General features: G+C 43.8%; 1 protein-coding gene across 3 annotated transcripts in view; it reads left to right on the top strand.

The window, feature by feature from the left end:
* LOC102748739 (DIS3-like exonuclease 2) overlaps positions 1-22831 on the top strand; it is a 161559-nt gene that overhangs the window by 54014 nt on the left and 84714 nt on the right. For all 3 annotated transcript variants that reach the window (XR_014143331.1, XM_081813389.1, XM_081813388.1), the window contains exon 4: positions 11013-11120. Coding sequence is in view for 2 of the 3 variants with exons in the window: in XM_081813389.1 (XP_081669515.1) it covers positions 11013-11120 (108 nt within the window). In the remaining variant the exon portion in view is untranslated. The remainder of the gene's footprint in view (positions 1-11012; positions 11121-22831) is intronic.

Raw genomic sequence — 22831 nt, 5'->3', positions numbered from 1 at the left:
GTTCTCCCCATGTAGAAAAGTTTAACTCTGTTCTTCAGATTCAAATATTTAAGAATTCTAGACACAATTAGAGGTTCTTCTAAGCAGGTGGTTTTCTCTTACCTAGCTGTTGCATTCTCCTTTTATAACCAGGAATTACATTTCAAAATCAGAAAATGGAAAAATAAAATCGGGTTAAAAAACGAAGCACATTTCCTTTCCTCTTCTCTTCTCTTTGTTTTTGTGATTGTCGCAGTTCTAGAATTTCTCCTCAGGACTGCAGAGTTGGGGCTCTGCTGCTGAGCTCTGAAAAGTGCGGAGCTGGATGGAGGAAGGGCCCATGTGCCCCTGAGTGGCTGTGGGCCCCTTCTGCCCGCCTTGGCCCCCAGCTTGGCTGGAGCGAGTGACGCCAGCCCACAACCTTGGACAGCAGCAGCCATGCATTCTGGTTCCTTTGAACCACGGCTCTGACCTTTCTTGCCACTCATTTTTGTTTCTTAAAGGACTGTGGCCAGGAACTTTGCTGTTTTCACTTTACTTTGCCTATAAAGGTCTTCTTAAAAGCTGGATGAGCTGCTTACCTCTTCCTCCAGATTCTCTGCTTTCTCATTTGGCAGAATCATTTCTCCCAACTTTATCAGATGGGGGAAGGCGTGTGTGCGTTGGGGGTGGGGGGCCGGGTGGTTTCCCACCTAGAGGGACTGTGGCACCGATTTCTTTTCATTCAGTGCTACTGGCTTATACGTAGCTGATACCAGAATTACAGTCAAAGCTTGATTTGGGGAATTATCCCATAGATCAGGACTATACAATAATATACAAATTTGGACCCGATGTTGGGTCAAATTCCGTTTTACTGTCTTTAAAATGAAATTCTTTTTGTTGGGATTTTACTCACAGTAATAAGTATTTGGTTATTTTCATTAACAATAGAGTATACGCAGGAGGAAAGATAAATTGAAATATTGTCCATTTAAGTCCCATGAAAAGGACACACTTTTTCTTTTTGACAAAAATTAGGCATCTGTTCATTTAACTGACTGAGGCACCCAGGTGCACCTAGGCATATCTGTTCGTTAAGGGGACAAGTGTCTACCTGAGTTGAGGCCTGTCCTTCTCAGAGGGATGTGACATCTACCCAGTAAATGTCTCCTGTCTTCCCTGAGAGGGAAATACGATGAAATTATAAAATGTAAGGTAATTTTTAAAAAATAAGTGAATTAAGTTTTAAAAGTAAAAGAAACCCTGAACAGTTGAAATCTAAAGCTAAATTGTCTGCCTGTTGGCCCCAGCACCCATGTTATTTTAGGTGTGAAACAGCTCAAGTGAAAGTTCACCCATAAATCTCTACGATATTTTATTGGTACTGCTTTATAATAGAGATCAAAGATTGGGATTGGAAGCCTGTCTTAACGTGGAGTCCAAAGAGTTTTAAGATGTTCCTTTCTGACCCCAGCAGGTTGTCAGAGTGTTGATGTTTTGTTAATGTCCGACTGTGTAGCAAGGAGTTGATCAAATTCGGAATTCATGGAAGTGTTGATATGAAAAAGAAAACTCTTTAAACAGAGATATTGGCTGGCAAATGAATTATCTGTTTCCTTTTAGGTTGTTTCAGTGTGCGAGTGGAGGGCTAGCTGTACCTTACTGTTAAAACCTTGACATCCTCAGAGAAAAGGAGAAAAACTCCCTAAGTTCTCAGGCTCCGACAGCCAATGAGCTCTGAGGGTGAGAGGGAGTTTGTGAGCCAGTGAAGGCCTGGGCTGAAAGGGGCAGAGGAGGCCCCTGCTGCAGCCCCGGGCAGGGTCGCTGACATCTGGCTCCCCTGAGCTTTGGAAACCCCCACCCCCCACCCCCCGTCGCTGCTAGTCCCTCCTGATCCTCTTTGCACGGATGATTGATTCTTCCCCTCTGTGGCCCTTTCCGTTGGTCACAGGGCTGTCCTGGCTAACCCGTTGCTGAACTTGGCCAGCCTGCGCGCTGTGGCTTTAGCAGATGTTTCTGCTCTCTGAGGCTAATATAAGATTTTATAGTCCTGTTGGTACCCCCACCCAGCTGCCTTGGGCAGTGGCGTATTTACCTAAATGATCAGTTTCTCTCAACTCTCCCAAGCCCTAGTCCAGAATGCTTAGAAAGTCGGTGTCCTGTCACCATGTCCCTTTTTTCCATGACGAGCTTTTAAGCCGTGCCCTGACCCAACTTTGATGCTGGCCCGAAACATGCTTTAGGAGATGAAGCTCCCTTTAAGCCCCTTTCCTTTCCTCTCCTGCTGCCTGAAGGGCTGTCCGTCTTCATCCAGTTCCTATTTGTTGAGGACCAGCTGTGTGCCAGGTGGCAGGTGTGTAAAGATGAGAGAGATGCTGATCTTGCCCCCGGGAAGTCAGAGGAGGTGGGCACGTAACAAACGCAGTACACGGGGCCACCTGCAGTTATAGAAGTACTCCCAAGGTGAGGGAGTATTCAGGAGGAGAGAGAAGTTGTAGCTGCCTGGGTTGGCGGTAAGAGAGGAGCTTCCACAAGAGCCAAGATGGCTTCACAAAGCAATGGATTTTTGAGCAGTGTTTCAAATTTTGAGTTGAAAATTTCTAGGTAGACACATGAGTGGAGAGGGCATTCCAGGCAGTGGCTCAAAAAAGCATGGAACATTCAAGGAACAGTTTATAGTTTGGAATGGCTGGGGTATAAAGTGCAGGAGGAGCCAAAAGATGAAGTTACAAAGAGAGGCCTAGAGTGGCAAGCTAAGGAGCATGGACTTCATCTTCAGGACAAGTAGGGAAGGGACATGGTCTCCTTTGTCTCAAGTAGAAAATCACCTTAGTAATCATGTGGTGGAAGAATAGTGAGGCCAGAGGGAGGAAAATTGTTATCAGTACCAGGGCCCTTTCCCTCAACCCTGGCCCCTTGAGGCTTTGAATAACCACCCCAAAACACACAGGGATTTTTTTCTCACAGAATTTTAGGAGAGTTTATCAACATGCTGGTGTCCAGCTGGACCCCAGGAGAACTAGCGCCATTGATGTCTTCAGCCTGGTGCTAAAATGGACATTCTGAGCAAGAAGCCCCCAGCTGCATCCCCTCCCTGTCTAGCAATGCATATCACACAACAAAGAGTCCGACTAGGCAAATAGGGCAAGTTGGCTTCCCCCTGTTGTCTTTGCTTTCTCCTTGGAGATGGGGTCTGGAGGTCCTCTGCCAGCTTCTCATTGAGAGCTCTTGGCCACTGTTGACCTTTGGCCACAGATCATGGAGGGTCCAGGCTTTACTGGAGACCTCTCCACTCCATTGAAGGTGTTTGGACCCTCCCACATTAGCAGGACAAGCAAAGAAATCACCTTGGGAATTCAGTTCATCGGCTATTGGAAAGATAAAGGCCATGTGTCCTACTGTAAATGGGATTGCAAATTATCATTGGGTGGAAAAGAGTAAGAAGATGCAGAAGGCTGGAGAATAATAAGGAAATCTGACCCAGAAAAATTTCTACTCCAGAACTCTGCTGCTGGTTTAGGAGACTATTAGAATATAACCCAAGAGAGATGAGTATGTCCATACTTGAAGATGGAGACGAGAGAAGACTCATTTGAGAGAGATTTAGTTGTAAAACCTACAGAACCTGGGAACTGATTGGATATAGCAGAGGGAGGAGAGTGGAGAAATCACAAAATAACACCCAGTTGTGTTCTGTGGGAGGGGTGTGTGTCTGTGGGAGGGGTGTGTGTATGTGTGTGTGGTTTGTTGTTGTTTGCTTGTTGAACTGGTAACAGGGTGCTGCTCTTAACAGAGATAAGAAATATGTCATAGCATGCAAAAAAAAAAAAAAAGAAAAATATGTCATAGCAACAGGTGCAGGGAAAAAAATGCTGAACTTTGTGTTCTTCATGCAAAGTTGGAAGTATGCGTGGGACATCCAAATCAGGATGTCCGGAGGGCAGAGTAATAAAGGGATCTGGAGTTACAAGGAGAGGCAGAGCTGGAAATGAGTGTGGATGGGACTCGTGGATCAGTGGGAGTGCAACCCCAGGAGTGACGGAGGCCCCGGGGAGCATGTGCAGGGAGAAGAAAGGGGAGCAGGTGGCAGAGGGTGAGAGCACTAACGTTTAAGGAGCCAGCCGAGGAAAGGGTCCAGTAAGGACCAATGCAGTGGGAGTCTGAGAGTGTCCATCTGTGTTTCAAAAAATACGTGTACCCATAACATGTAATGTTTTACCTGACGTATGGTCATTTATGAGCGCACAGAAACAAGACAAAGGTTCTGTACCAACATGTTAACATTGTTTCTTCTAAGGCATGGGGCCTCACAATTTTTACATTCTCATGTTTTGGTTTGTTATCACCTAAAATTTCTACCACAAACATGTAATTTTTGTAATTTAAAAAGGTCATATTGAGGGGCACCCAGCTGGCTCAGTTGGTAGAGCGTGCAACTCTTGATCTCAGGGTCATAAGTTTGAGCCCCATGTTGGATGTAGAGATATCTTTAAAAAATAAATTAATAAAAATTAAAATGTCATATTGAATTGAGAAGTGAAAGGAAAGTGTGAATGAAAATAGGAAGCACGAACTATTTTGAGAACCTTAGTGACGTGAAGGGGGACCCCCGGAGTGGGAGAGGGGAGTGTTGTTTCTGGTTCCTAAGAATGGGAGACTGACCCTATGGTCTCCGGGAAAGACAGTGCAGAAGAACATGCAGCTACTCTAGAAGAGCTTTGGCGGGGAGGGGATGGATCAAAGCTCAGACAGGAGGCCAGGCTTTGCACAGGGAGGACACTTGAGCTCTCAGGGGGACTGAGGTGGGGTGTTGGGAGAAAGGGGCTTGAGGAAGGGGCTGGAAGGATGCTTGGGAGGGGTTGAGTCCGATGGTCTCTGTTTTCTCCGTGAAGATGAGTTGAGGTTATCTGCTGAGAGCTGGGGGAAGGCAGCTGGGTAGGAGGTCTGAGGAGTTAAGAGAGTCTTGGGGGGTGCCTGGGTGGCTCAGTCGTTAAGCATCTGCCTTCGGCTCAGGTCATGATCCCCGGGGTCCTGGGATCGAGCCCCGCATCGGGCTCCCTGCTCTGCGGGAAGCCTGCTTCTCCCTCTCCCACTTCCCCCTGCTCGTGTTCCCTCTCTCGCTGTGTCTCTCTCTGTCAGGTAAATAAATATAATCTTTAAAAAAAAAAAAAAAGATAGAGTCTTGGAATGGAGTCGAAGGGCCTGGAGGAAAGAACCAGCCCCAGACAAGGGGAAGGACTGCCAGCCTCCACTGACGTAGGAGCTGAGCCTGGCTTAGTGACCTGATCCGGTGACCGGCTGTCACTGCTCAGCTGTGAATTACAAACGCAGGAAAGGCACATCGTGAGACGGACCATGGGGCTCTAGAGTTGGGACAGTGAAAGTAGGGGACTTCGAGAACTTTGAGGGACTTATCCACGGACTTTATACCTTGGAGTGAAGCTAATGAGGGCAACCATCCAGGGGCCAGGGGATGCATAAGTGGTCACACGACGCTAATGACAGCCAGCAGTTTCTCAGCCCCGGACAGACCTGTCTTCTCTTTCCCACTTGTTGGTTGTGTTCCGCGCTCATCACCCCTGCCTCCGAGTCTCCCCCGGGGTGCTGGGGCAGATGTCCCGTAGCTGCCGAGCGTGTGTGAGCCACATGCTGTGTCCAGGTGGGGCTCCCCTGGAAGTCACAGCCCTCCTCCATGGGGCTCCCTGCCATGCTGCGGACTTGACACATGTGCTACGGGACACGGAGGGACACGGAGCACTTTCCCAGGGAGCCCGGCAGAAAGCAGGCCCGACTGATGAGAGCGGTGACGTGCCACACCATTGATGTGATGGGTTAACATTTTCGTTCCTTCACCTTTGAAAGAGAAATAACCGTCTGTTGATAAAACTGTATGGACATAAAGACTGTTTTCTCTGAATACCATCTGACTTCTGCCCCAAGATCTGGTGAAAGTTTATTCAAAGGAATACCCTTTAAAAATTAAAGATAATTATACTACTTGAAAATGTTTTAATGTTTAGCTTCTTCATGAGCACTTAGGTTCTTGGACATCTGGATATTAAACTATCCTCTGTATGATACAAGGTACCAAGCAGTGTTTATAACCTGGGCAGCCACTGAGTGTGCCCGTAGTTCTTAGGAGAGAATAGTCAAAACACTTTATCTTATACTTAAAATACTAGCTGCTTGTGGAATTCTTATGTACAGATGTTTAAATTGAAGCCCACCATGTATTTCATAAAATGTTTTATGTGATGCAATAAATAACAAACACAGAAAGAGAAAGTGATTCATTTCCTGGGCAGAAGTCAGTCATTTGCAGACAGAGTGCCTGCCCTGTATCAGGTGCTAGGTGGAGAGACAGGAACAAGAGCTTGTCCTCATTCCTGAGGATTCTATGGTGTAGTGGAGGGGAGAGGCACATAAAGAAGTGATTTGGGGGTATTAAGAGCCATAGAAGTGTCACGAAAGAGCTGGGAGGATGGAGTAAATGACTGTTTAGGACTGCCTCAAATCCTTTTTGAAAGAACAAAGGTGGGTGGGGAAAGTATTCAGAACACAGTACATCCTCCCCTGGGGGGATCTGGAGAAGCCTTTGAGGGATGATGAAGAGCCGAATCTTCAAGGATGTGCAGAAGTTGGCCAGATGCAAAACATCCAGAAAGATGTCCCAGAGAGAGAGAGAACTATCTTGGCAAGAGCTAGAGCAGTTACAGGCCTGGCAGGCGAAGGGTGTGCCATGAGCAGCCCAGCTGAAGGGGAAGGCCAAGCCAGGTGACCCAAGGACCTGGGAGACCTGGGGACGGCCAGCAAGCTGACTTGTATTGAGCATCTTCTGTGTTGTTTTGCCAGTAAGAAAACTAGGCTCAGAATTACACTAGCTTGCCCAAATTGTACAGGAAGTGATGGGCCCAGGATTAGACCTCAAGTCCGTCTGGCTTCAGATCCTTTGCTCTTTTTCTTGCATCATGCTGCTGATGAGTATGGACTTCACTCTATTGGTTGCTGGTCTTTAGACCTTTTTTTAATGGTAAAGGCCTTTTGGCAAATAAAATCTTAAGCCCAAAGTCTAATATATAAGAACAGATCAGGTTATATTTCATTAGCTTAAATTTCTTTCATATTTAAAATGCGTAACTTATGAGATCAATTCATGAAAGCAGTGGTTTTCTTTTTAATAAGCTCTTTCTTTTTGGAATCATTTTAAATTTAACAGAAAAGTTGCAAACACAGTACAAAGAGGTCCCACATACCCTACACCCAGTTCCCTCAGTGTTAACATCTTACAGTACCCTAGGACATTTGTCCTAACCAAGAAGCTGATATTAGAACATTACTCTTAACTACAATCCATACCTTATTTGGATTTCACCTGCTTTTCCACTAATGTCTTCTTTCAGGGTCCAGTCCAGGATAGCACATTGCATTCAGTTGCAATGACTTTCTTTTGCCAAACACTAAAACAGGAAGCCAGGAATTGCATTACATTCTCCTACACTCAGCTTTGTGATTCACAATAAGATAGTTCCTTGAACACTTTGAAGAAACTCTAGCTATATGTAAAGAGGTATGAAGTCCTGGACTACAAGCATGCAGGGTGAGTAGCCTACTACCAAAATACAATTGGTATAATTACCAGATAATGCAGCCCAGAGAAGAAGCCAAGAATGCACGCCCCACAAATTTGATTTAGTCTCTTAGCTTGGGCTGTCATACAGTATGCTAGAGACTGGGCAGCTTAAACAACAGACATTTCTTTTTTCACAGTTCTAGAGGATAGAGGTCCTAGACGAAGGTCCCATCCAGTTTAGTTCCCAGTGAGGACTCTCTTCCTGGCTGGTAGATGGCGGAGTCCTCACATGGCCTTTTTTCTTTGTCTGTGCAGGGCGGGGAGAGGGGAGTTACTCTCTCTGTCGGATCAGCACCCCACCCTTAGGACTTCATTTAGCCTTAATTACCTCCTAAAGACCCTACCTCCAATGCAGTGACATTGAGGGTTAGGGGTCCCCCAAAGGAATTTGGGGGGAGGGGAGACAATTCAATCCGTAGCACAATCCAAAAGCTGAAATGATAGGAAATATTTACAATTCAGTCACGAGACAGTATGGTATGGAGACTTTCTCCATTTTGCACCATACGTTTACACAAGTGACGATGTATTATTTGGTAAAACGCTTGATACTTGCAAGACAGTGTTAAATATAGAGATCATATTTTAACACTCATTAAATAAGTTGAAGAAAATGTAGTGTCATCTGAACAGATGGTGCAAAAGCAATAGTAAGAAAAATTTCAAAAGTGATTGTGTTATAAAAGCTGTTAGCAAAAGTTTTCAGATGGTCATTGAATTTTACATAGGCGTTAAAAAGAAATCTCGCATCCTTCAGAATAATGCCAAGTAATGCCATACAGTTATAAATTATTTGTTACTGGTGTGGGCTGTGAGTTCTAGAATTTACTTTTCCATATGAAGTGTTATTTACTGTATTGAAACAGGGTACAGGTCCCTTCACACAGAGTAAGAAACCACTAGGACTTATTTTGCTTTTGCTGATAAATAGACTTAGCTGGATAACTTTACCTCAGCTAGTACAGAGTTATCTCTCTTGCCTACTCCCTCTCAGCTACTTAAGGCAGGGTTAAGTGTTAGCTGAGTTACCTGTACTTGATACTGTGAATCGAGGAGTCCACAGCCAGTGTGTTGAATAAAGGGCTATTACTGTGGCTGTTTTTAGTTTGGGAGCAGAGTGAATGATAATGCTGTTAATCAAGAAGAGTGCAGAAGAAGGAATAGATTTAAAGGGAGGAGTGAGTCTGAGGTATCTTCAGGACAGCCAGGTAGAGATACGGTCTTCATCTTGGGAACTTTAGAGAAAACAGGTAGCATTCTGGGATAGCTTTGAAGTCATCATTTGAAAGTAAGTTGAAGAGAAGTTTTTTTTTTTTAGTGAAAGAAGGTAAACCAGTGGATCAGTTTATTATAGACTAGAAAGATCAATAAAGGGAAGAAATAATTTAGGTTTAAAGAACTGCAGTATGAGTGACTAGTTGGCCACAGTGTTCCTCTAGGAAACATGTGATATTTTACTGGAGTATCCTGTTAATGTTCCAACAAGCAATTTGGTCAGTTGTGATATTTTCAATCACTAAAGTGTTGATTCTGCAATTTTACTGTAATAAAACCCCATCATGAGTTTACACTCAGCAGTGGGGTTCTTTTATCTATCCCAACTTTATTGGCAAATCATGGACAAATATAGTTGTATGTATTGCAGGTGTACAATGTGATGATTTGAGACACATGTACATTGTGAAATGATTGCCAACATGAAGATAGTAAACACATCCATCACCTCACACAGTTAGCTCTTCTGTGTGTGTGTGGTGAAATGCTTAAGATTTACTGTCAGCAAATTTCAGGTGTACAACACCCTATTATTAACTGTAGTCACCGTGCTGTACCTTAGATCCTCAGGACTGATTCATCTTATAACTGAAAGTATGTGCCATTTGACCTACATCTCCCCATTTTTCCTCCCCCCTGGCCACTGCCATGTAAGTGATACTATACAGTATTTGAATTCCTCTGTTTGGCTTATTTCCCTTTGTGGGGTGCTCTCCCACGTTCATCTGTGTTGTCACAAATGGCAGGATGTCCTTCTTCTTTATGGATAATAATATTCCATAGTATATGTGTATATACACATTTTCTTTATCCATTCATCTGTCAACAGATGTGTAGGTTGTTTCCATGTCTTGCTATGATGAGTAATGCTGCAGTGAACATGAGAGCACAGATACCCCTTCAAAGTACTGATTCCCTTTCCTTGGGATATATACCCAGAAGTGGGATTGCTGGATGAAATGGTAATTCCATTTTTAATTTTTTGAGGGACCTCTGTACTATTTTCCATTATGGCTACACCAATTTACAGTCCCCGCAACATTGTACAAGTGTTCTCTCTTCTCCACATCCTCACCAACATTTTTTATTTCTTGTCTTTTTGGTAATAACCATTCTAACAGATCTGAGATGATTTAGGAACTAAGAAAGCAATCCCAGTTATACTAGCACCAAAAACAATAAAATACTTAGGAATACATTTAATCAAGGGGTGAAAGACCTGTACACTGAAAACTATAAGACATCGATGAAAGAAATTGACAAAGGCACAAATAAGTGTAAAGATAGACACCCTGTGTTCTTGGATTGCAAGAATTAATATTGTTAAAATGCCCATACTACCCCAAGTTATTTACAGAGTCAGTGTAATCTCTGTCAAAATTCCAATAGCATTTTTCACAAAAACAGAAAAATCTATCCTAAAATTCATATATGGAACCACAAAAGCTAGCCCTGACCAGCTAAAGCTATCTTGAGATAGAAGACAAAACTGGAGGCACCACACTTTTGATTTCAAACTATGTTACAAAGCTATAATAATCAAAGCAGTATGGTACCAACGTAAAAACAGGCACACAAACCAATAGAACAGAATAGACAGCTCGAAATAACCCTGTGTGTATATGGCCAACTAATCTTTGACGGTCCCTAGGGAAAGGACGGTCTCTCCAATAAATGGTGTTGGGAAAACTGACAGCCACATGCAGAGAATGAAACTGGACCCCTGTCTTACACCACACACACAAATTAGCTTGAATTAAAGATTTAAGTATAAGACGTTGGGTTCTTAAGTATATAGTTCAACCGGAATAGTTACACCCAAAAGTACAAGTCATTCTTGACTCTAGAGCTTTGGTCTTAGTATAGAGTAAAAAGTCATTTTTCATTGCTGTGATGTATTATTTCCCTGTTACCAATTCTTCTCACCTTTCCAGTTCACATTCCCATTTCTCTAGAAGCTCTTGGAAAAAGTACCAGATAGCCTGGTCTTTCTGCAGTCTTTGGGGAAAAAAGCTGCCTCCATCTTCAGCTTGCTCCGGAAGCTCAAGCTGTTCACCAAAACTCTGCCCTCTGGGCTGCTCCCAAGCCTATGGTAAACTCCTGCAGATTGTAGGAAGGTGCTCACGGGCCACTTCTCTGTTTGCAGGTCGTCCCCATGCTTCCCAGGCTGCTGTGCGAGGAGCTGTGCAGCCTCCATCCCATGACCGACAAGCTGACCTTCTCTGTGATCTGGACGCTAACCCCGGAGGGCAAGGTAACAACTTACACCCATGACCATTTCATTCAATGAGTCCCGGTTAATCACTCACTGTGTGCCTGGGGCCAAGCTGGAGTCCCGTGGTGGGAGGATGAGGGCCACTGTAGGGGCAGCTACCACAGGGAAGAACAGAAAAGAGCCCCCTGCCTCTGAAGAGCTATCAGTCCGTTTAGAGGGCCAGACTGACCCTAAGCAATTAGAAACAAGTTATTTGTTTCTTATCTTTTATCAGGTGAAGGAAGAAATTGTGTAAGCAAAGTCAAGTGGGGAGGCTTAGTGCAGGAGATAAGATGGACATGAAGGCGAATGTGGCTTGGCAGTGGCAGGAGGAACATCCTGAGAGGACATCTGGGGAAAGGGTTGTGAGTTTGGGTAGGCGGGGTGGAGTCAAACTGGAAGCAGCCTCAAATGCCAGTCACAAATGAATTCTGGGTGTTAGCGCTCCTCTACAATGTCGTGAGAAAGGTGACATTTTAGGAAGATTAGTGCCCCAGCATTGTGCAGGTGACCTGGTAGTTTGAAGATGAACTAAATTGGCACAAGATAATGCCATAATCAAGACCCACTGGATTAAGAACAGAAAGGAGAAGAATGTCAGCAGGCATTCCCTAAAGATAGGGCCTAAATAAGACAGATAAATAGAACATAACTCCAGGAAAAACTAGTCTCCTCCCCACAAGCAGAAACAACCCTAAACATGCAAAAATAAGGCAACAATGAAGTAAGATGTGGCATTGAGTGGAATGTGATGCAGTTACTAAAGCTGTGATAGAGACCATGTGAGAACATAGGAAATGTTTATGCTGTGATATTAAATGGAAGTAAAAAGAAGATATTGAATTATAAAGAGGCTCCAAATAAAGATGGAGGATCAAATACCCACATTTACTTTCATTCCCTCCCAAAACCTCACTAAAACAACAGCAAAGAGATTTTTTTTAAAGACATAAACCCACAAGGACAAAGAGAATGGGAGAGCAGACAACAGCAACAAAATTTTGGAAGCTGGAAGCAGATGGATGAGTGGTAACTGACTTAGCAGTACTGAGAAAGCTGAATCCTGAGCCAGCGATGGAGAAAGCCAAGAAACAACCCGATTTTACATAGCAGAACCCTAAAGAAATTCAGAAATCGATGGCACCAGGTAACTCCACAAAGTGGGGGAGAGGTGGGTGAAGAGGAAACTGATTGTATTGGTCGAAAATTTGTTTAGAAAGATCGCCCCTCCCATAAGTTGGAAGAACACCAGAAATTTATTCCATGGACTGGATATCAAGTGAAGAATGTCTGATAGAGGACACCAAACACACTTGATGGTCGTGGTCCCTTGGGAGAGGTTGAGTGAGTGCCAGCATCCTGAATGTTGAAAATCCCAGCTTTCTTTTCCAACCAAGCCCAGAATTCTGGTTGCCAAGCCTTACACCCTCAAGTCAGGAGATGAGAAACTCTTTTTTTGAGGAATCTGAGTGTGAAGAAGATTCAAAGATCAGAACCTTGGGGGCTTCCTCACCAATAGCCCAGCTGCGTCTCCCTGCAGGAAAGCCGAGAGGCAGGAAGCTCCACCAACACAAGCAGAGCTTTGAGGGATTTCACTAAAAATCAGCATTTTAGTATTTCACTTCCATGTATAAAGAGCCAACTGAGGGTCACCTGGCTGGCTCAGTCGGTGGAACGTGCGATTCTTGATCTTGGGGTCATAAGTTCAAGCCCCACTGGGTGAAGAGATTACTTAAAAAAAGAGAGGTGGGGGGCATCTGGGTGGCTCAGTCGATGAAGTGTCTGCCTTCGGCTCAGGTCATGATCCCAGGGTCTTGGGATCGAGCCCCGCATCAGGCTCCTTGCTCAGTGGGGAGTCTGCTCTCCCTCTGCCCCTCCCCCTCACTCGTACTCTCTCTCTCAAATAAATAAATAAAATTTTAAAAAAGAGAGAGACAAACAAGACCAAAGCCTCTGCCAAGAAATAAAAAAACCAAACAAACAGGAAAAAGCAACTAAGGCAAAACAGACTATACAGGGAAAAGAAACTGTCATTTATATCCCATGAGAATTTTTTTTTAAGAAATTATATCATAAGATCTAGATACTTTACAAAAGAAACAGGGCTGGGGGGCAGGAAGGAAGAGCTCATGAAAATTTAAAACATGATAGAAGAAATGAAGACTCAAGATAAGAGTTGAGGAATTGTCCCAGAAAGATATAGAACAGATAAGAAAATAAGAGAACTAGTCCAGGATATCCAATATCTGTTCAGTGAACATTCCAGAAATAGAGAACAGTCAAAATAGAGGGGGAAGAAATGATCAACAAAATAATTCAAGGAAATGTCCCTTTACCGGAGGATGTGACTTTCCAGAGTGAAAGAACCCAGTGCCCTAGCACCGTGGTGGCTATGCATCATCTCCAGGCCACGACGTCATAAAATTTGAGAGCACCAAGGACAAAGGAAAGATCCTCTTGGCTTCTAAGAAGGAAAAAAAAAAAAATCACATACAGTATATCAGGACTCAGAATACCTTCAGACTATTTTTCTATTATAACCCTAGAAGCTAGATGGCAATGAAATAAAGCTTCCTGGTTTCCAAAAAACTGATTTCTGTGCAAAAAATCTGTACCCCGCTAAGCTCTCAATAAAATGTGTGAGTAGGAAAGGACATTTTCAGACATGCAAGGCCTCAAAAAAAAAAAAAAAAAGTACCTCTCCTATACCCTTTCTGAGGAAGCTACCAGAAGATGTGCTTCACCAAAATGAAAGAGTAAATCAGGAAGGAGGAAGACCTAAGATTCAGGGAGCTAATAAACCAAGGAAAGCAGTGAAAGAATCACCTCGATCACAGATTGGGAAACTTTTTCTGTAAAGAATAGCACTTTTTTTTTTTTTTTTAAGCTTTTAGGCCATTTCAGTCCCTGTCACAACTACTCAACTCTGCTGTTGTGGTGCAAAAGCAGACAATACATAAATGAAAGAGCATGGCTGTGGTCTAGTAAAACTTTACTTAAAAAATAGGTGGCTGTCACTGGGTGATGGGCATTAAGGAGGGCACGTGATGGAATGAGCACTGGGTGTTATATGCAACTGATGAATCACTAAACTCTACCTCTGAAACTAATAATACACTATATGTTCATTAAATTGAATTTAAATTAAAAAGTGAAATAGGTTGCAGGCTGGATTTGACCCATGGGCCATAATTGGCTGACACCTATAGATGATGGTGAAGAAAGCCCCTAGGGCACAAAGTCCTACGAACGTATAGAAAATAGTCGATCCAGATTGCAGCAGGCCAGAAGGCTCTAGGAGAGATGTCTTTAAGAAAATGAAGTGGTTAAAACATCTATGTGTCTGAATTTCTTGAGAAATGATTTAGACCGGCAGTTATAGAACTTTCTAGTCCCAGGACTTGTGACACTAAAAAAATCTTTGATGACCTCAAAGTGCTTTTGTTCATGTGAATTTACTGTTTATCCTATTACAAATTAAAACTAATAAAAACTTTAAGCATTTACTTATTTAATTTAAAGTAATAATAATAAGCCCAGTCCATTATGTTAACATAAATAACACTTTATGAAAAATAATTACATTTTCTAAAATTTAGGAGAGAAGCTTGTTTTATATTTTTGTAAATCTTTTTCACGTCTGTACTAAAGACATTAAACCAGGTTATCATATATGCTTTTTTTTTTTTAAGATTTTAATTATTTATTTGACAGAGAGAGATACAGCGAGAGAGGGAACACAAGCAGGGGCAGAAGGAGAGGGAGAAGCAGGCTTCCTGCTGAGCAGGGAGCCCGATGCGGGGCTCGATCCCAGGACCCTGGGATCATGACCTGAGCCGAAGGCAGACACTTAACGCCCAGGCGCCCCTATGCTTCTATATTCAGTCTGTTAGGATAAGTTATTTTGGTTGAATTATGTATGTGAAGAAAATCCAGCTTCAGACAGATACATCGTTGGGAAAGAAAGATGTATTTTAATCGCTTTTTCAGATAATTGTGGATATTTGTCCTTGTACTACACCAGGATTTGACAGTTTCTTAAAAATTAGTTCCAATCTAGAATCTGAGATTGTATCTGCTACAGACTAATTTCTGTACCCCCAAAATTCATTTGTTAAAGCTCTAACGCCCTCAATGTGTATTTGGAGGTAGAGCCTATAGGGAGATACTTAAGGTTAAATGAGTTCCTAAGGGTGGGGCCTTGATCTGATAGAATTAATGTCTTTATAAGAAGAGACCAGAGAGCTTGCTCTCTCTCCCTGCCATGTGAGGACACAGTGGGAAGGTGATCTTCCTGAAAGCCAGGAAGATAGCCTCTCTCACCAGGAACCAAACTGGCCTTCCCAGCCTTTAGAACTGTGAGAAATCAGTGTCTGTTGTTTAAGCCCCCCTGACTGGGGTATGTTGTTAAGGCAGCCCTAGTAGACTAAGACAATATCAACTGAACTTTTTTTCACTGGGTTACAGTAAAATCTGTCTTCTACTTTAAATGGATCTTTTACCCATGCAGTGATTTTTTTTTTTATCATGCACTTAGAAAGTTTACATCATTTAGAAAATATTGGCTCATTATGCTGATCTTCTAAATGTAAACATTTTTCATTATATGATATCAAAAAATCACATTGGTAAATATCACTGCTGATCTTAGACAAGTCTTTAAGTATAAGGAAACACGTATCATGTGTCAGATACAAGGTTTCCAAAATTCTAATTTATGTGAAAGCTCAAATTTTATCATGGGCAATAAATAATGTCAGTTGTTTTCCTCGAAGTGCCAAAGTAAAAATAGTGTTCTGTAAAAAAAAGCAGTCAGTTTAGCTTACAGCTCAAAGTTACATGAATGCTTTTCTTCAAGACGACCATCATACTTCAGCAAGCAGCGTAAGTGAAGAAGACAAGGACTCAAGGATTGAGACATAATAAAACTGAAAACTTTTACTGCGTCATCAAGAACATTCTGAAGCGAGCTAGCTCTTTTGTTGCTGTGAGCGAGGTGGTAGAGAGCACCCCGGCCCCTGATGTTGTTTTGCTGTTGCCTGATTCATGCCAAAGCGGTTGCACTTTGCCCCACCAGTGCTTCTGTTCTGCGAGGGTAAATGTCAGCACGTGGAAAAGGACAAAGAATGCCTTAGTATTATTATGAAAATAGCACTGACCTCATAGGTCCCTGAAAGGGTCTCAGGAACCCCCAGGAGGCCATGGACTGTACTTTAAGAACCACTGTTTTAGACAGTCGGTGGAAAGTTTGGGGTGGATTCAGGTACATAGAATACAGAAAAACTAAGCAAATGAAGACAAGGTAGTTATTAATTCTAGTGAAAATAAAAAAGTGTAGGAAAGAACAGTCACACTTAGTATGTATGTAACCATAATAGTTAATTCTGATAGGATAATGTAACCATTGGGAGGATGAGGGCCTGGAATGGTTATGTGTGTTTGTTGGGGGAAGGGAGTGCATGTGGAAAGAAAAATAAATTCTCTCCTTCTATGGTGAAAAGTTTTGAATAATGCCTAAAATTGAAAAACCAGAGGTAGTCATCAAGCAGGCTGTATAGAAAGATGGAAGTAAACAGCAACATAACCTGCTGGAAGAGGTGAAAGAAGTTACCCTTGGAGAGGAAAGAGACAGAGGGCTGCTGGTTTTCATAACAAGCCTTGAACACTATTTGTCTGCTTGAACTATGGATACTTTAACTTCTCAATTTTTACTTTGAAAAATTTCAGATATGCATGAAGGTAAAGAAAATAGCACAATAAACCCACCATCCCTATCTCCCAGATTCACTACTGGCAACCTTTTCTCTCTCTCTCTCTCTCTCTAAAGTATTTTAAAACAAACCAGAGACATCATGTCATTTCACTCATATTTTGATATGTGACTTAAAAATTTGGACATATTCTTACATAACAACAATGCTGTTAGCACACCTAACAATTAATACTGATGCCCTGGTTCGTCCACAACCCAGTCCATAATTACATTCCCCCGATTGTCTCCAACTGATTTGTCGGAACTGGAAGCAAAACAAGTTACACACGTTACGTTTGGTTTTTACCACTCTTAAATATCTGATAATAAGTTCGTTTTTGAGTCAAGAAGCAAATATGATCTGAGATACACAGGGAATTGTGAAGACAGTAGGCCAACAATCATATTTTGGTGGGGGTGGGAACATGGGAAAAAGAAATGAATGGAAAAAGATCAGAAGGAAATAAAATAGAATGCCAGTAGTGCTTGTATTTGGGTAGTAAGTGTCTGAGTAATTTTTTCTACTTTTTTTGTATTTTCTAATGTTTTTTGAAAACATGTATTAGTTTTATATTTTTATAAATGCTTATTTTTGCAAAAGTTGAAATAGAAAATAAAAGCCCATAGAAGAAAACTGACTTGAGTCAACAGAAAAAAACTTTAAATCTGAATTATGCCTGCCAGCATCAAACCCAAGAAATAAAAAGCTGCCTGATCTAATGAGCTACTAAATATGAGGGTCATAAAAGAAGCACTCAAAAGAGGCGAACTCTGAGAACTCCATTGGTCTTTAAGGTTTCTGTTGGAGGCAGTGTCTAGTGAGCAAGGCTTCTGGCATGTGAGGGGCTGGAGAGCAGGTGTGAAGTAGGTAGGCATGGGGTCCAGGAGGGCACCAAATCAAGCCTCCACCAAACCAAGTCAAGGAGGAAGTTCAAGGATTTGGGCTAGGGACCGACATGGAGCAAGACCCACTGGCCACACCCTGCACAGACCAAGAGACCACATGGTGGGTGGGCCTGGTTGGTTGGTTGTCCTGAGATGTAGTGTAGCATGAGTACCTCTTACAGTCAAGATGCATGAAATGAGATGTCAGACGCCAGACTCATGTCCGGGGGTGGGGCTTGTTCAAGACCCTGGCAAGGAAAGCCTGAATTAAGTGGGGAGGGGGGCGGCGGGTGCAGGGAGCAGGCGGGAGGGTCAGGGAGCCAGAGGAGGCCACTGAGGAGGGAGGTGGCCCCGCATCAAGAACCCAAGTAAATGAGGAGAGTGGCCAGAGCCTGAGGCTGGATTTGTATGTGGTGGTGGCTGCTCGAGGGTAATGGCCTTAGAAGGAACCAGAGTAGGGCCACCAGCAGCATGCTGCTGCTTCTACATGGCCACCAGCCTCACCTGGAGTTGAAGTGGAGAAGGTCTTGCATTTTTCCTTAGTCTACTAGAATGTCTTACTTTCTGGAGCAGGCATGACCAGCTATAGAAAGGCCATTCCAACTTTCTTCGAACACCCAGTAGATTTTTTTAAAAGAGCCACTAGAAAAATACTGGTCGTCTATGCTTTCATTAAGCCAAAGCCCAGATACTGAGGTCAATAAACTCTGAAGGGTCTTTTTTTGGCACATTTCTCACATATTGGTGGTGAGAACATTGTTCTCTGATTTCGACATTTATATTGTCGTGAGAGAAAACAAACCTAGTGACATCTTGTGCTTCGTAAGCTCCAGCTCGTACCATGAAACCACTTTAACCGTGTGAGACCAGTGACCTCGTGCTCTCCCGAACGCCTCCAGCACTTCTGTGTCACTCGGCACTAAGACCCTGCAAACAGACACCATGTCCTGTGTGCCTCACTCATCAGACGACAGCTTCATTTGAAGTCACCTTTGTAAAAACACCAGTGTTATGCTTTAAAGAGGTCATAAGCAATAATTAGGCTTGATTACTGAGTCCTTAGACCTTAGAACCATGAAACCTCAGGGTCAAAGGTCAGAATAAGAAAGGAAGGGTCTCACAATGACAGTAGCAATCCACAGCTTGCATCTCCCACAGCGTCCCTGCCATGTGCCATCTGGCTCAGCCGGACTGTGGGAGTATGCGCCAGAAGTTGCTTATTTCAACTTCAATCAAGGGCAACCTCATTTCAGCCATTTATGCTGGCCAAAACCCAGAAGGTCATTATTGACTTTGGTCTTTCTCTCACCCCTCACATCTAGTCTACCAATAAATCACCTCAGCTTTGCCTTCTAACTGCCTCCAGAATCTGCCCCCCTTCCTTACCGCTGCAAGCCCTGTCACCTGGGGCCAAGCTGCCATCCCCCACCTGGACCGCAGCGGCCTCCTAACTGTCCTCCTTGCCTCGGCTGCCCCACTTCATCTCCTCTACACAGCAGTCAGAGCGATTCTTCTGAGTCAGACATTAGGTCGTGTCTCTCCTTTTCAGAAACTCTGCAGTCTCTCATTCAGAATAAAATCTAAAAAAGTCTTTACAATGGGATTTTTTTTCCTGTTACTTTCTCCCTGTCTTCTCTGCTAGAAATGCATGGACTACAAAGTCATCTTGGGACTAGAGTCTCTTCTCATTTCCTGGAGCATCTTTGCTCACATGGGAAAAGCTGGCTTTTATTGTAAAACTGACCTCTCCGCTAGGTAGCCGCTCCCCACCCCAGCTTCCATGACCTGACTGTAGTTGAGAGAATCACACTTCCCAAACTGCCATGTGAGAGCAGGCATCAGGTCTCTGCCCATTCCTGGTAGTTCTAGAAAAATCTGTCCAGGCCCTGCCTGATGCACCCATTTGGAACGCTGGACATTGTGGGAGCACCGTGGTGTCTACCAGTTAGGCTGCTACTTGGGAATCCTTTTATTTACTACTTACATCGCTGAATAACCTTTATTTGTGGCCCTAACCTTCCACTGTGCCTTGCACTCCTCTTCCCTCAAGATCCACCATTTCCTCAGGTGACTTTCAATTCTCCCTGGGAACCAGAGGGACCAGCTACTGGATCTGCTGAAGCCCCCCTTCAGAGAGTGACAGTCCCTCTCCGTCTTCCCTCATCTTTCCCCTTCTCTTCATGCAGTAAAACATGCGCCCATTCCAACCTGGGTTTAAGGCTTGTGTTGTCTAGATCCTTTAATGGAGTCGGCATCCTCTGAGCCACTCGGTCTCTCAATCTCCAGCTTGCTTCATACCAGCCACATCCATTCTGAGTGCTCACGGCTCTCCCTTTGCCAGCTGTCTCTAATCGGTCCTCTCTCTTCTGTTCCCACAGTCGCCGCCCCGCTCAAGTCCTTGCCTTCCTCCCTTAGGATGTTGGGAGACTCTCTTTATGGCTCTCCATTCCATTTCCCCAGTGCTGTTAGATGACCTTCCAGAAGGTGAATCTGGTCCCATCACTCTGTTGCTCAGCATGCTCTCACAGCATGGTGGTGGGCTAGGATTACTCCCAGAAGTCCAGTCTCCAGAGCATGATGTGCATAGACCTCCACCAACTCTTCCCCCATTTTGTGACCGTGTGCTGCCCATCCTCCCTTTGCCTCTACTCTTGCCACTGACGGGTTCGTTTGGCCTAAAAATTGCCACACTCCTGAGACCTTGCATATGCTTTCCCCTCTTCCTAGCATGTCCTTCCCCTCACCTCTATCAGTACCAATCCTACTCACCTCTGAGATCCATCTAAAATGCCACTTCTTCCACGAAACCATTATTAGTCCTTCATTCATTCATTTGGTAAAGACTCACTGAATATTTGCTCTGTTTGGATATGACACAAGGTATTAAAGATACAGGAATTAAATATGCACCAAAATAGAAACAGTAATTATCTCCTGATGGTGCATTTATAGGAGATTTCTTTTTCTTCTCCACTTCCCACCTGAATTTTTTTTTAAGTTTTCTATGATTAATGCATATTACCACTGTAGTGAGAGAAGAGTGAAAATCACTTTGAGATTTTTTTCTCCTGTTTTCTTTTAATAACCAGATAAGAGATACTGGAATATGTTTGTAGGCTATAGGGGAAGGCGAATAGAAAAGGAGATGTTGAAAATGAGGAAAGAAGGAACAGGTTTTTGGAGCCAGGTCACAAAGGACTGGGAGGCTCAGGACCCAACCTCAGGTCAGGGATTAGCCCTCAGTAGGAGGAGAGGACCCCTAGCATTCCCAGCCCAGAGGGAGTGAAGAGTGGGGACCCCTGGAAAGTCTGGGAAGGTGCTCAGATGGGAGAACCCCCACCTTCCCTCAGAATCCGTTCTCCCATCTCTCCACCCCTGCAACTCCTGTCCCCTGTGCTTGCGAGCCATTTGTGCACAGATCTGTTGTCCTTCTAGATCTTAAACATCCTTGTAAACAGAGCCCACTCCTAATTTGGTAATCTCCTCCCCACACAGCACAGTGCCACGTATGCTCAAAAATGATTTCATAAAGTGAATTGCATACCTGTTTTCACAGTCCTTTGTTTATTTAGTCTGCTTAATTGGACTGATGTTCCCCTGGGTGAGACATTTTTATCTGCAGCAGCCTTCCTAGCACTCCTGAGCGGTGTCCTGAGAGCTGAGGAGGGCTTCACATGACTCATGTCGTTGGCAAAGCCACGCCGCCCGCTTCCCCACGCGGACCTCTCCACAGGCTCTCGCCCCCACCGCTCCCCACGCTCACCCTGCCACTGCTGCCCCAGCTGCCACCTGCGGGAATCCTGTGAAACTAGAAACAGAAAATGGCGTGCGCGTCCTGGGCCATCATGGTGTCTGCAGCAAGCCCACAGAGCTGGGGTTCATGCACAGTGTCGTGTCACTTGGGGCTTCGGTTACCGGTAAAGAAACACATTGTTGGGTTTTGTGTTTCATCCTTAGACCCTGCAGTGGAAATCTTGCCCCAGTAGCTCCCAGTGAGAGACAAAAGCTTCCAAGGCTGATTCTGAAAATAAAAGTTCCCCGAATATCCATCTTTAGTCCTTAGTGGAGGCAGGGGCAGAATTGTTTTATGTCAGGCCTGTAGGAACAACCCAAGACCAAAGGAGCCTTTGGAAAAACTCTGCTGTGTTCTCGGGGCCTCTCGTGTCCCAGTTTGCTAATGAAGGCATTGGGCAATTAGAGGCTTACCTAAGGTCACTTCAGGGTAACTAACAGCAGACTGAATTATGAGCACAGGCTTTGCTGTGAATCCTTGGGACTAAAGTAAGAATACAAAACAAAATATTTTCAAGAAATAAAAAACAAAACCAAAAAAGACATTTATCATTTATAAGGCTGCCATGCAAAGAGCTAAAAATTATTTTTAGGGCGCCTGGGTGGCTCAGATGGTTAAGCGTCTGCCTTCGGCTCAGGTCATGATCTCAGGGTCCTGGGATCGAGTCCCGCATCGGGCTCCCTGCTACTTGGGAGCCTGTTTCTCCCTCTGCCTTTCTCTCTCGCTCTGTCTCTCATGAATAAAAAAAAAAAAAATCTTTAAAAATTATTTTTAATCAGCTTGTCTCCTGCATTTTGATGTTATTAATAGTGTATTTGATTTAAATCTAAAGATTTAGGGGGTGCCTGGGTGGCTCAGTCGGTCAAGCGTCTGCCTTCGGCTCAGGTCATGATCCCAGGGTCCTGGGATGGAGCCCCACATCAGGCTCCTTGCTCGGCGGGGAGCCTGCTTCTCCCTCTCCCTCTGTCTGCTGCTCCCCCTGCTTGTACGTACTCTCTCTGTAAAATAAATAAATAAAATCTTTTAAAAATTTTTAAAAAAATAAATCTATTTAAAAAAAAAATTTAAAGATTTGGGCCCAAGGGGGGCGCCTGGGTGGCTCAGTTGGTTAAGCGACTGCCTTCGGCTCAGGTCATGATCCTGGATTCCTGGGATCGAGTCCCACGTCGGGCTCCCTGCTGAGCAGGGAGTCTGCTTCTCCCTGACCCTCTGACCCTCTTCCCTCTCGTGCTATCTCTCATTCTCTCTCACTCGAATAAATAAATAAAATCTTTAAAAAAA

The sequence above is a fragment of the Leptonychotes weddellii genome, chromosome 3, assembly GCF_054177405.1.
Source record: "Leptonychotes weddellii isolate Sample4059 chromosome 3, ASM5417740v2, whole genome shotgun sequence".
In the NCBI taxonomy this organism is placed as follows: domain Eukaryota; kingdom Metazoa; phylum Chordata; class Mammalia; order Carnivora; family Phocidae; genus Leptonychotes; species Leptonychotes weddellii.
The sequence above is the reverse complement of the archived record's forward strand: the minus strand, read 5'-3'. Positions and strand labels throughout refer to the sequence as shown.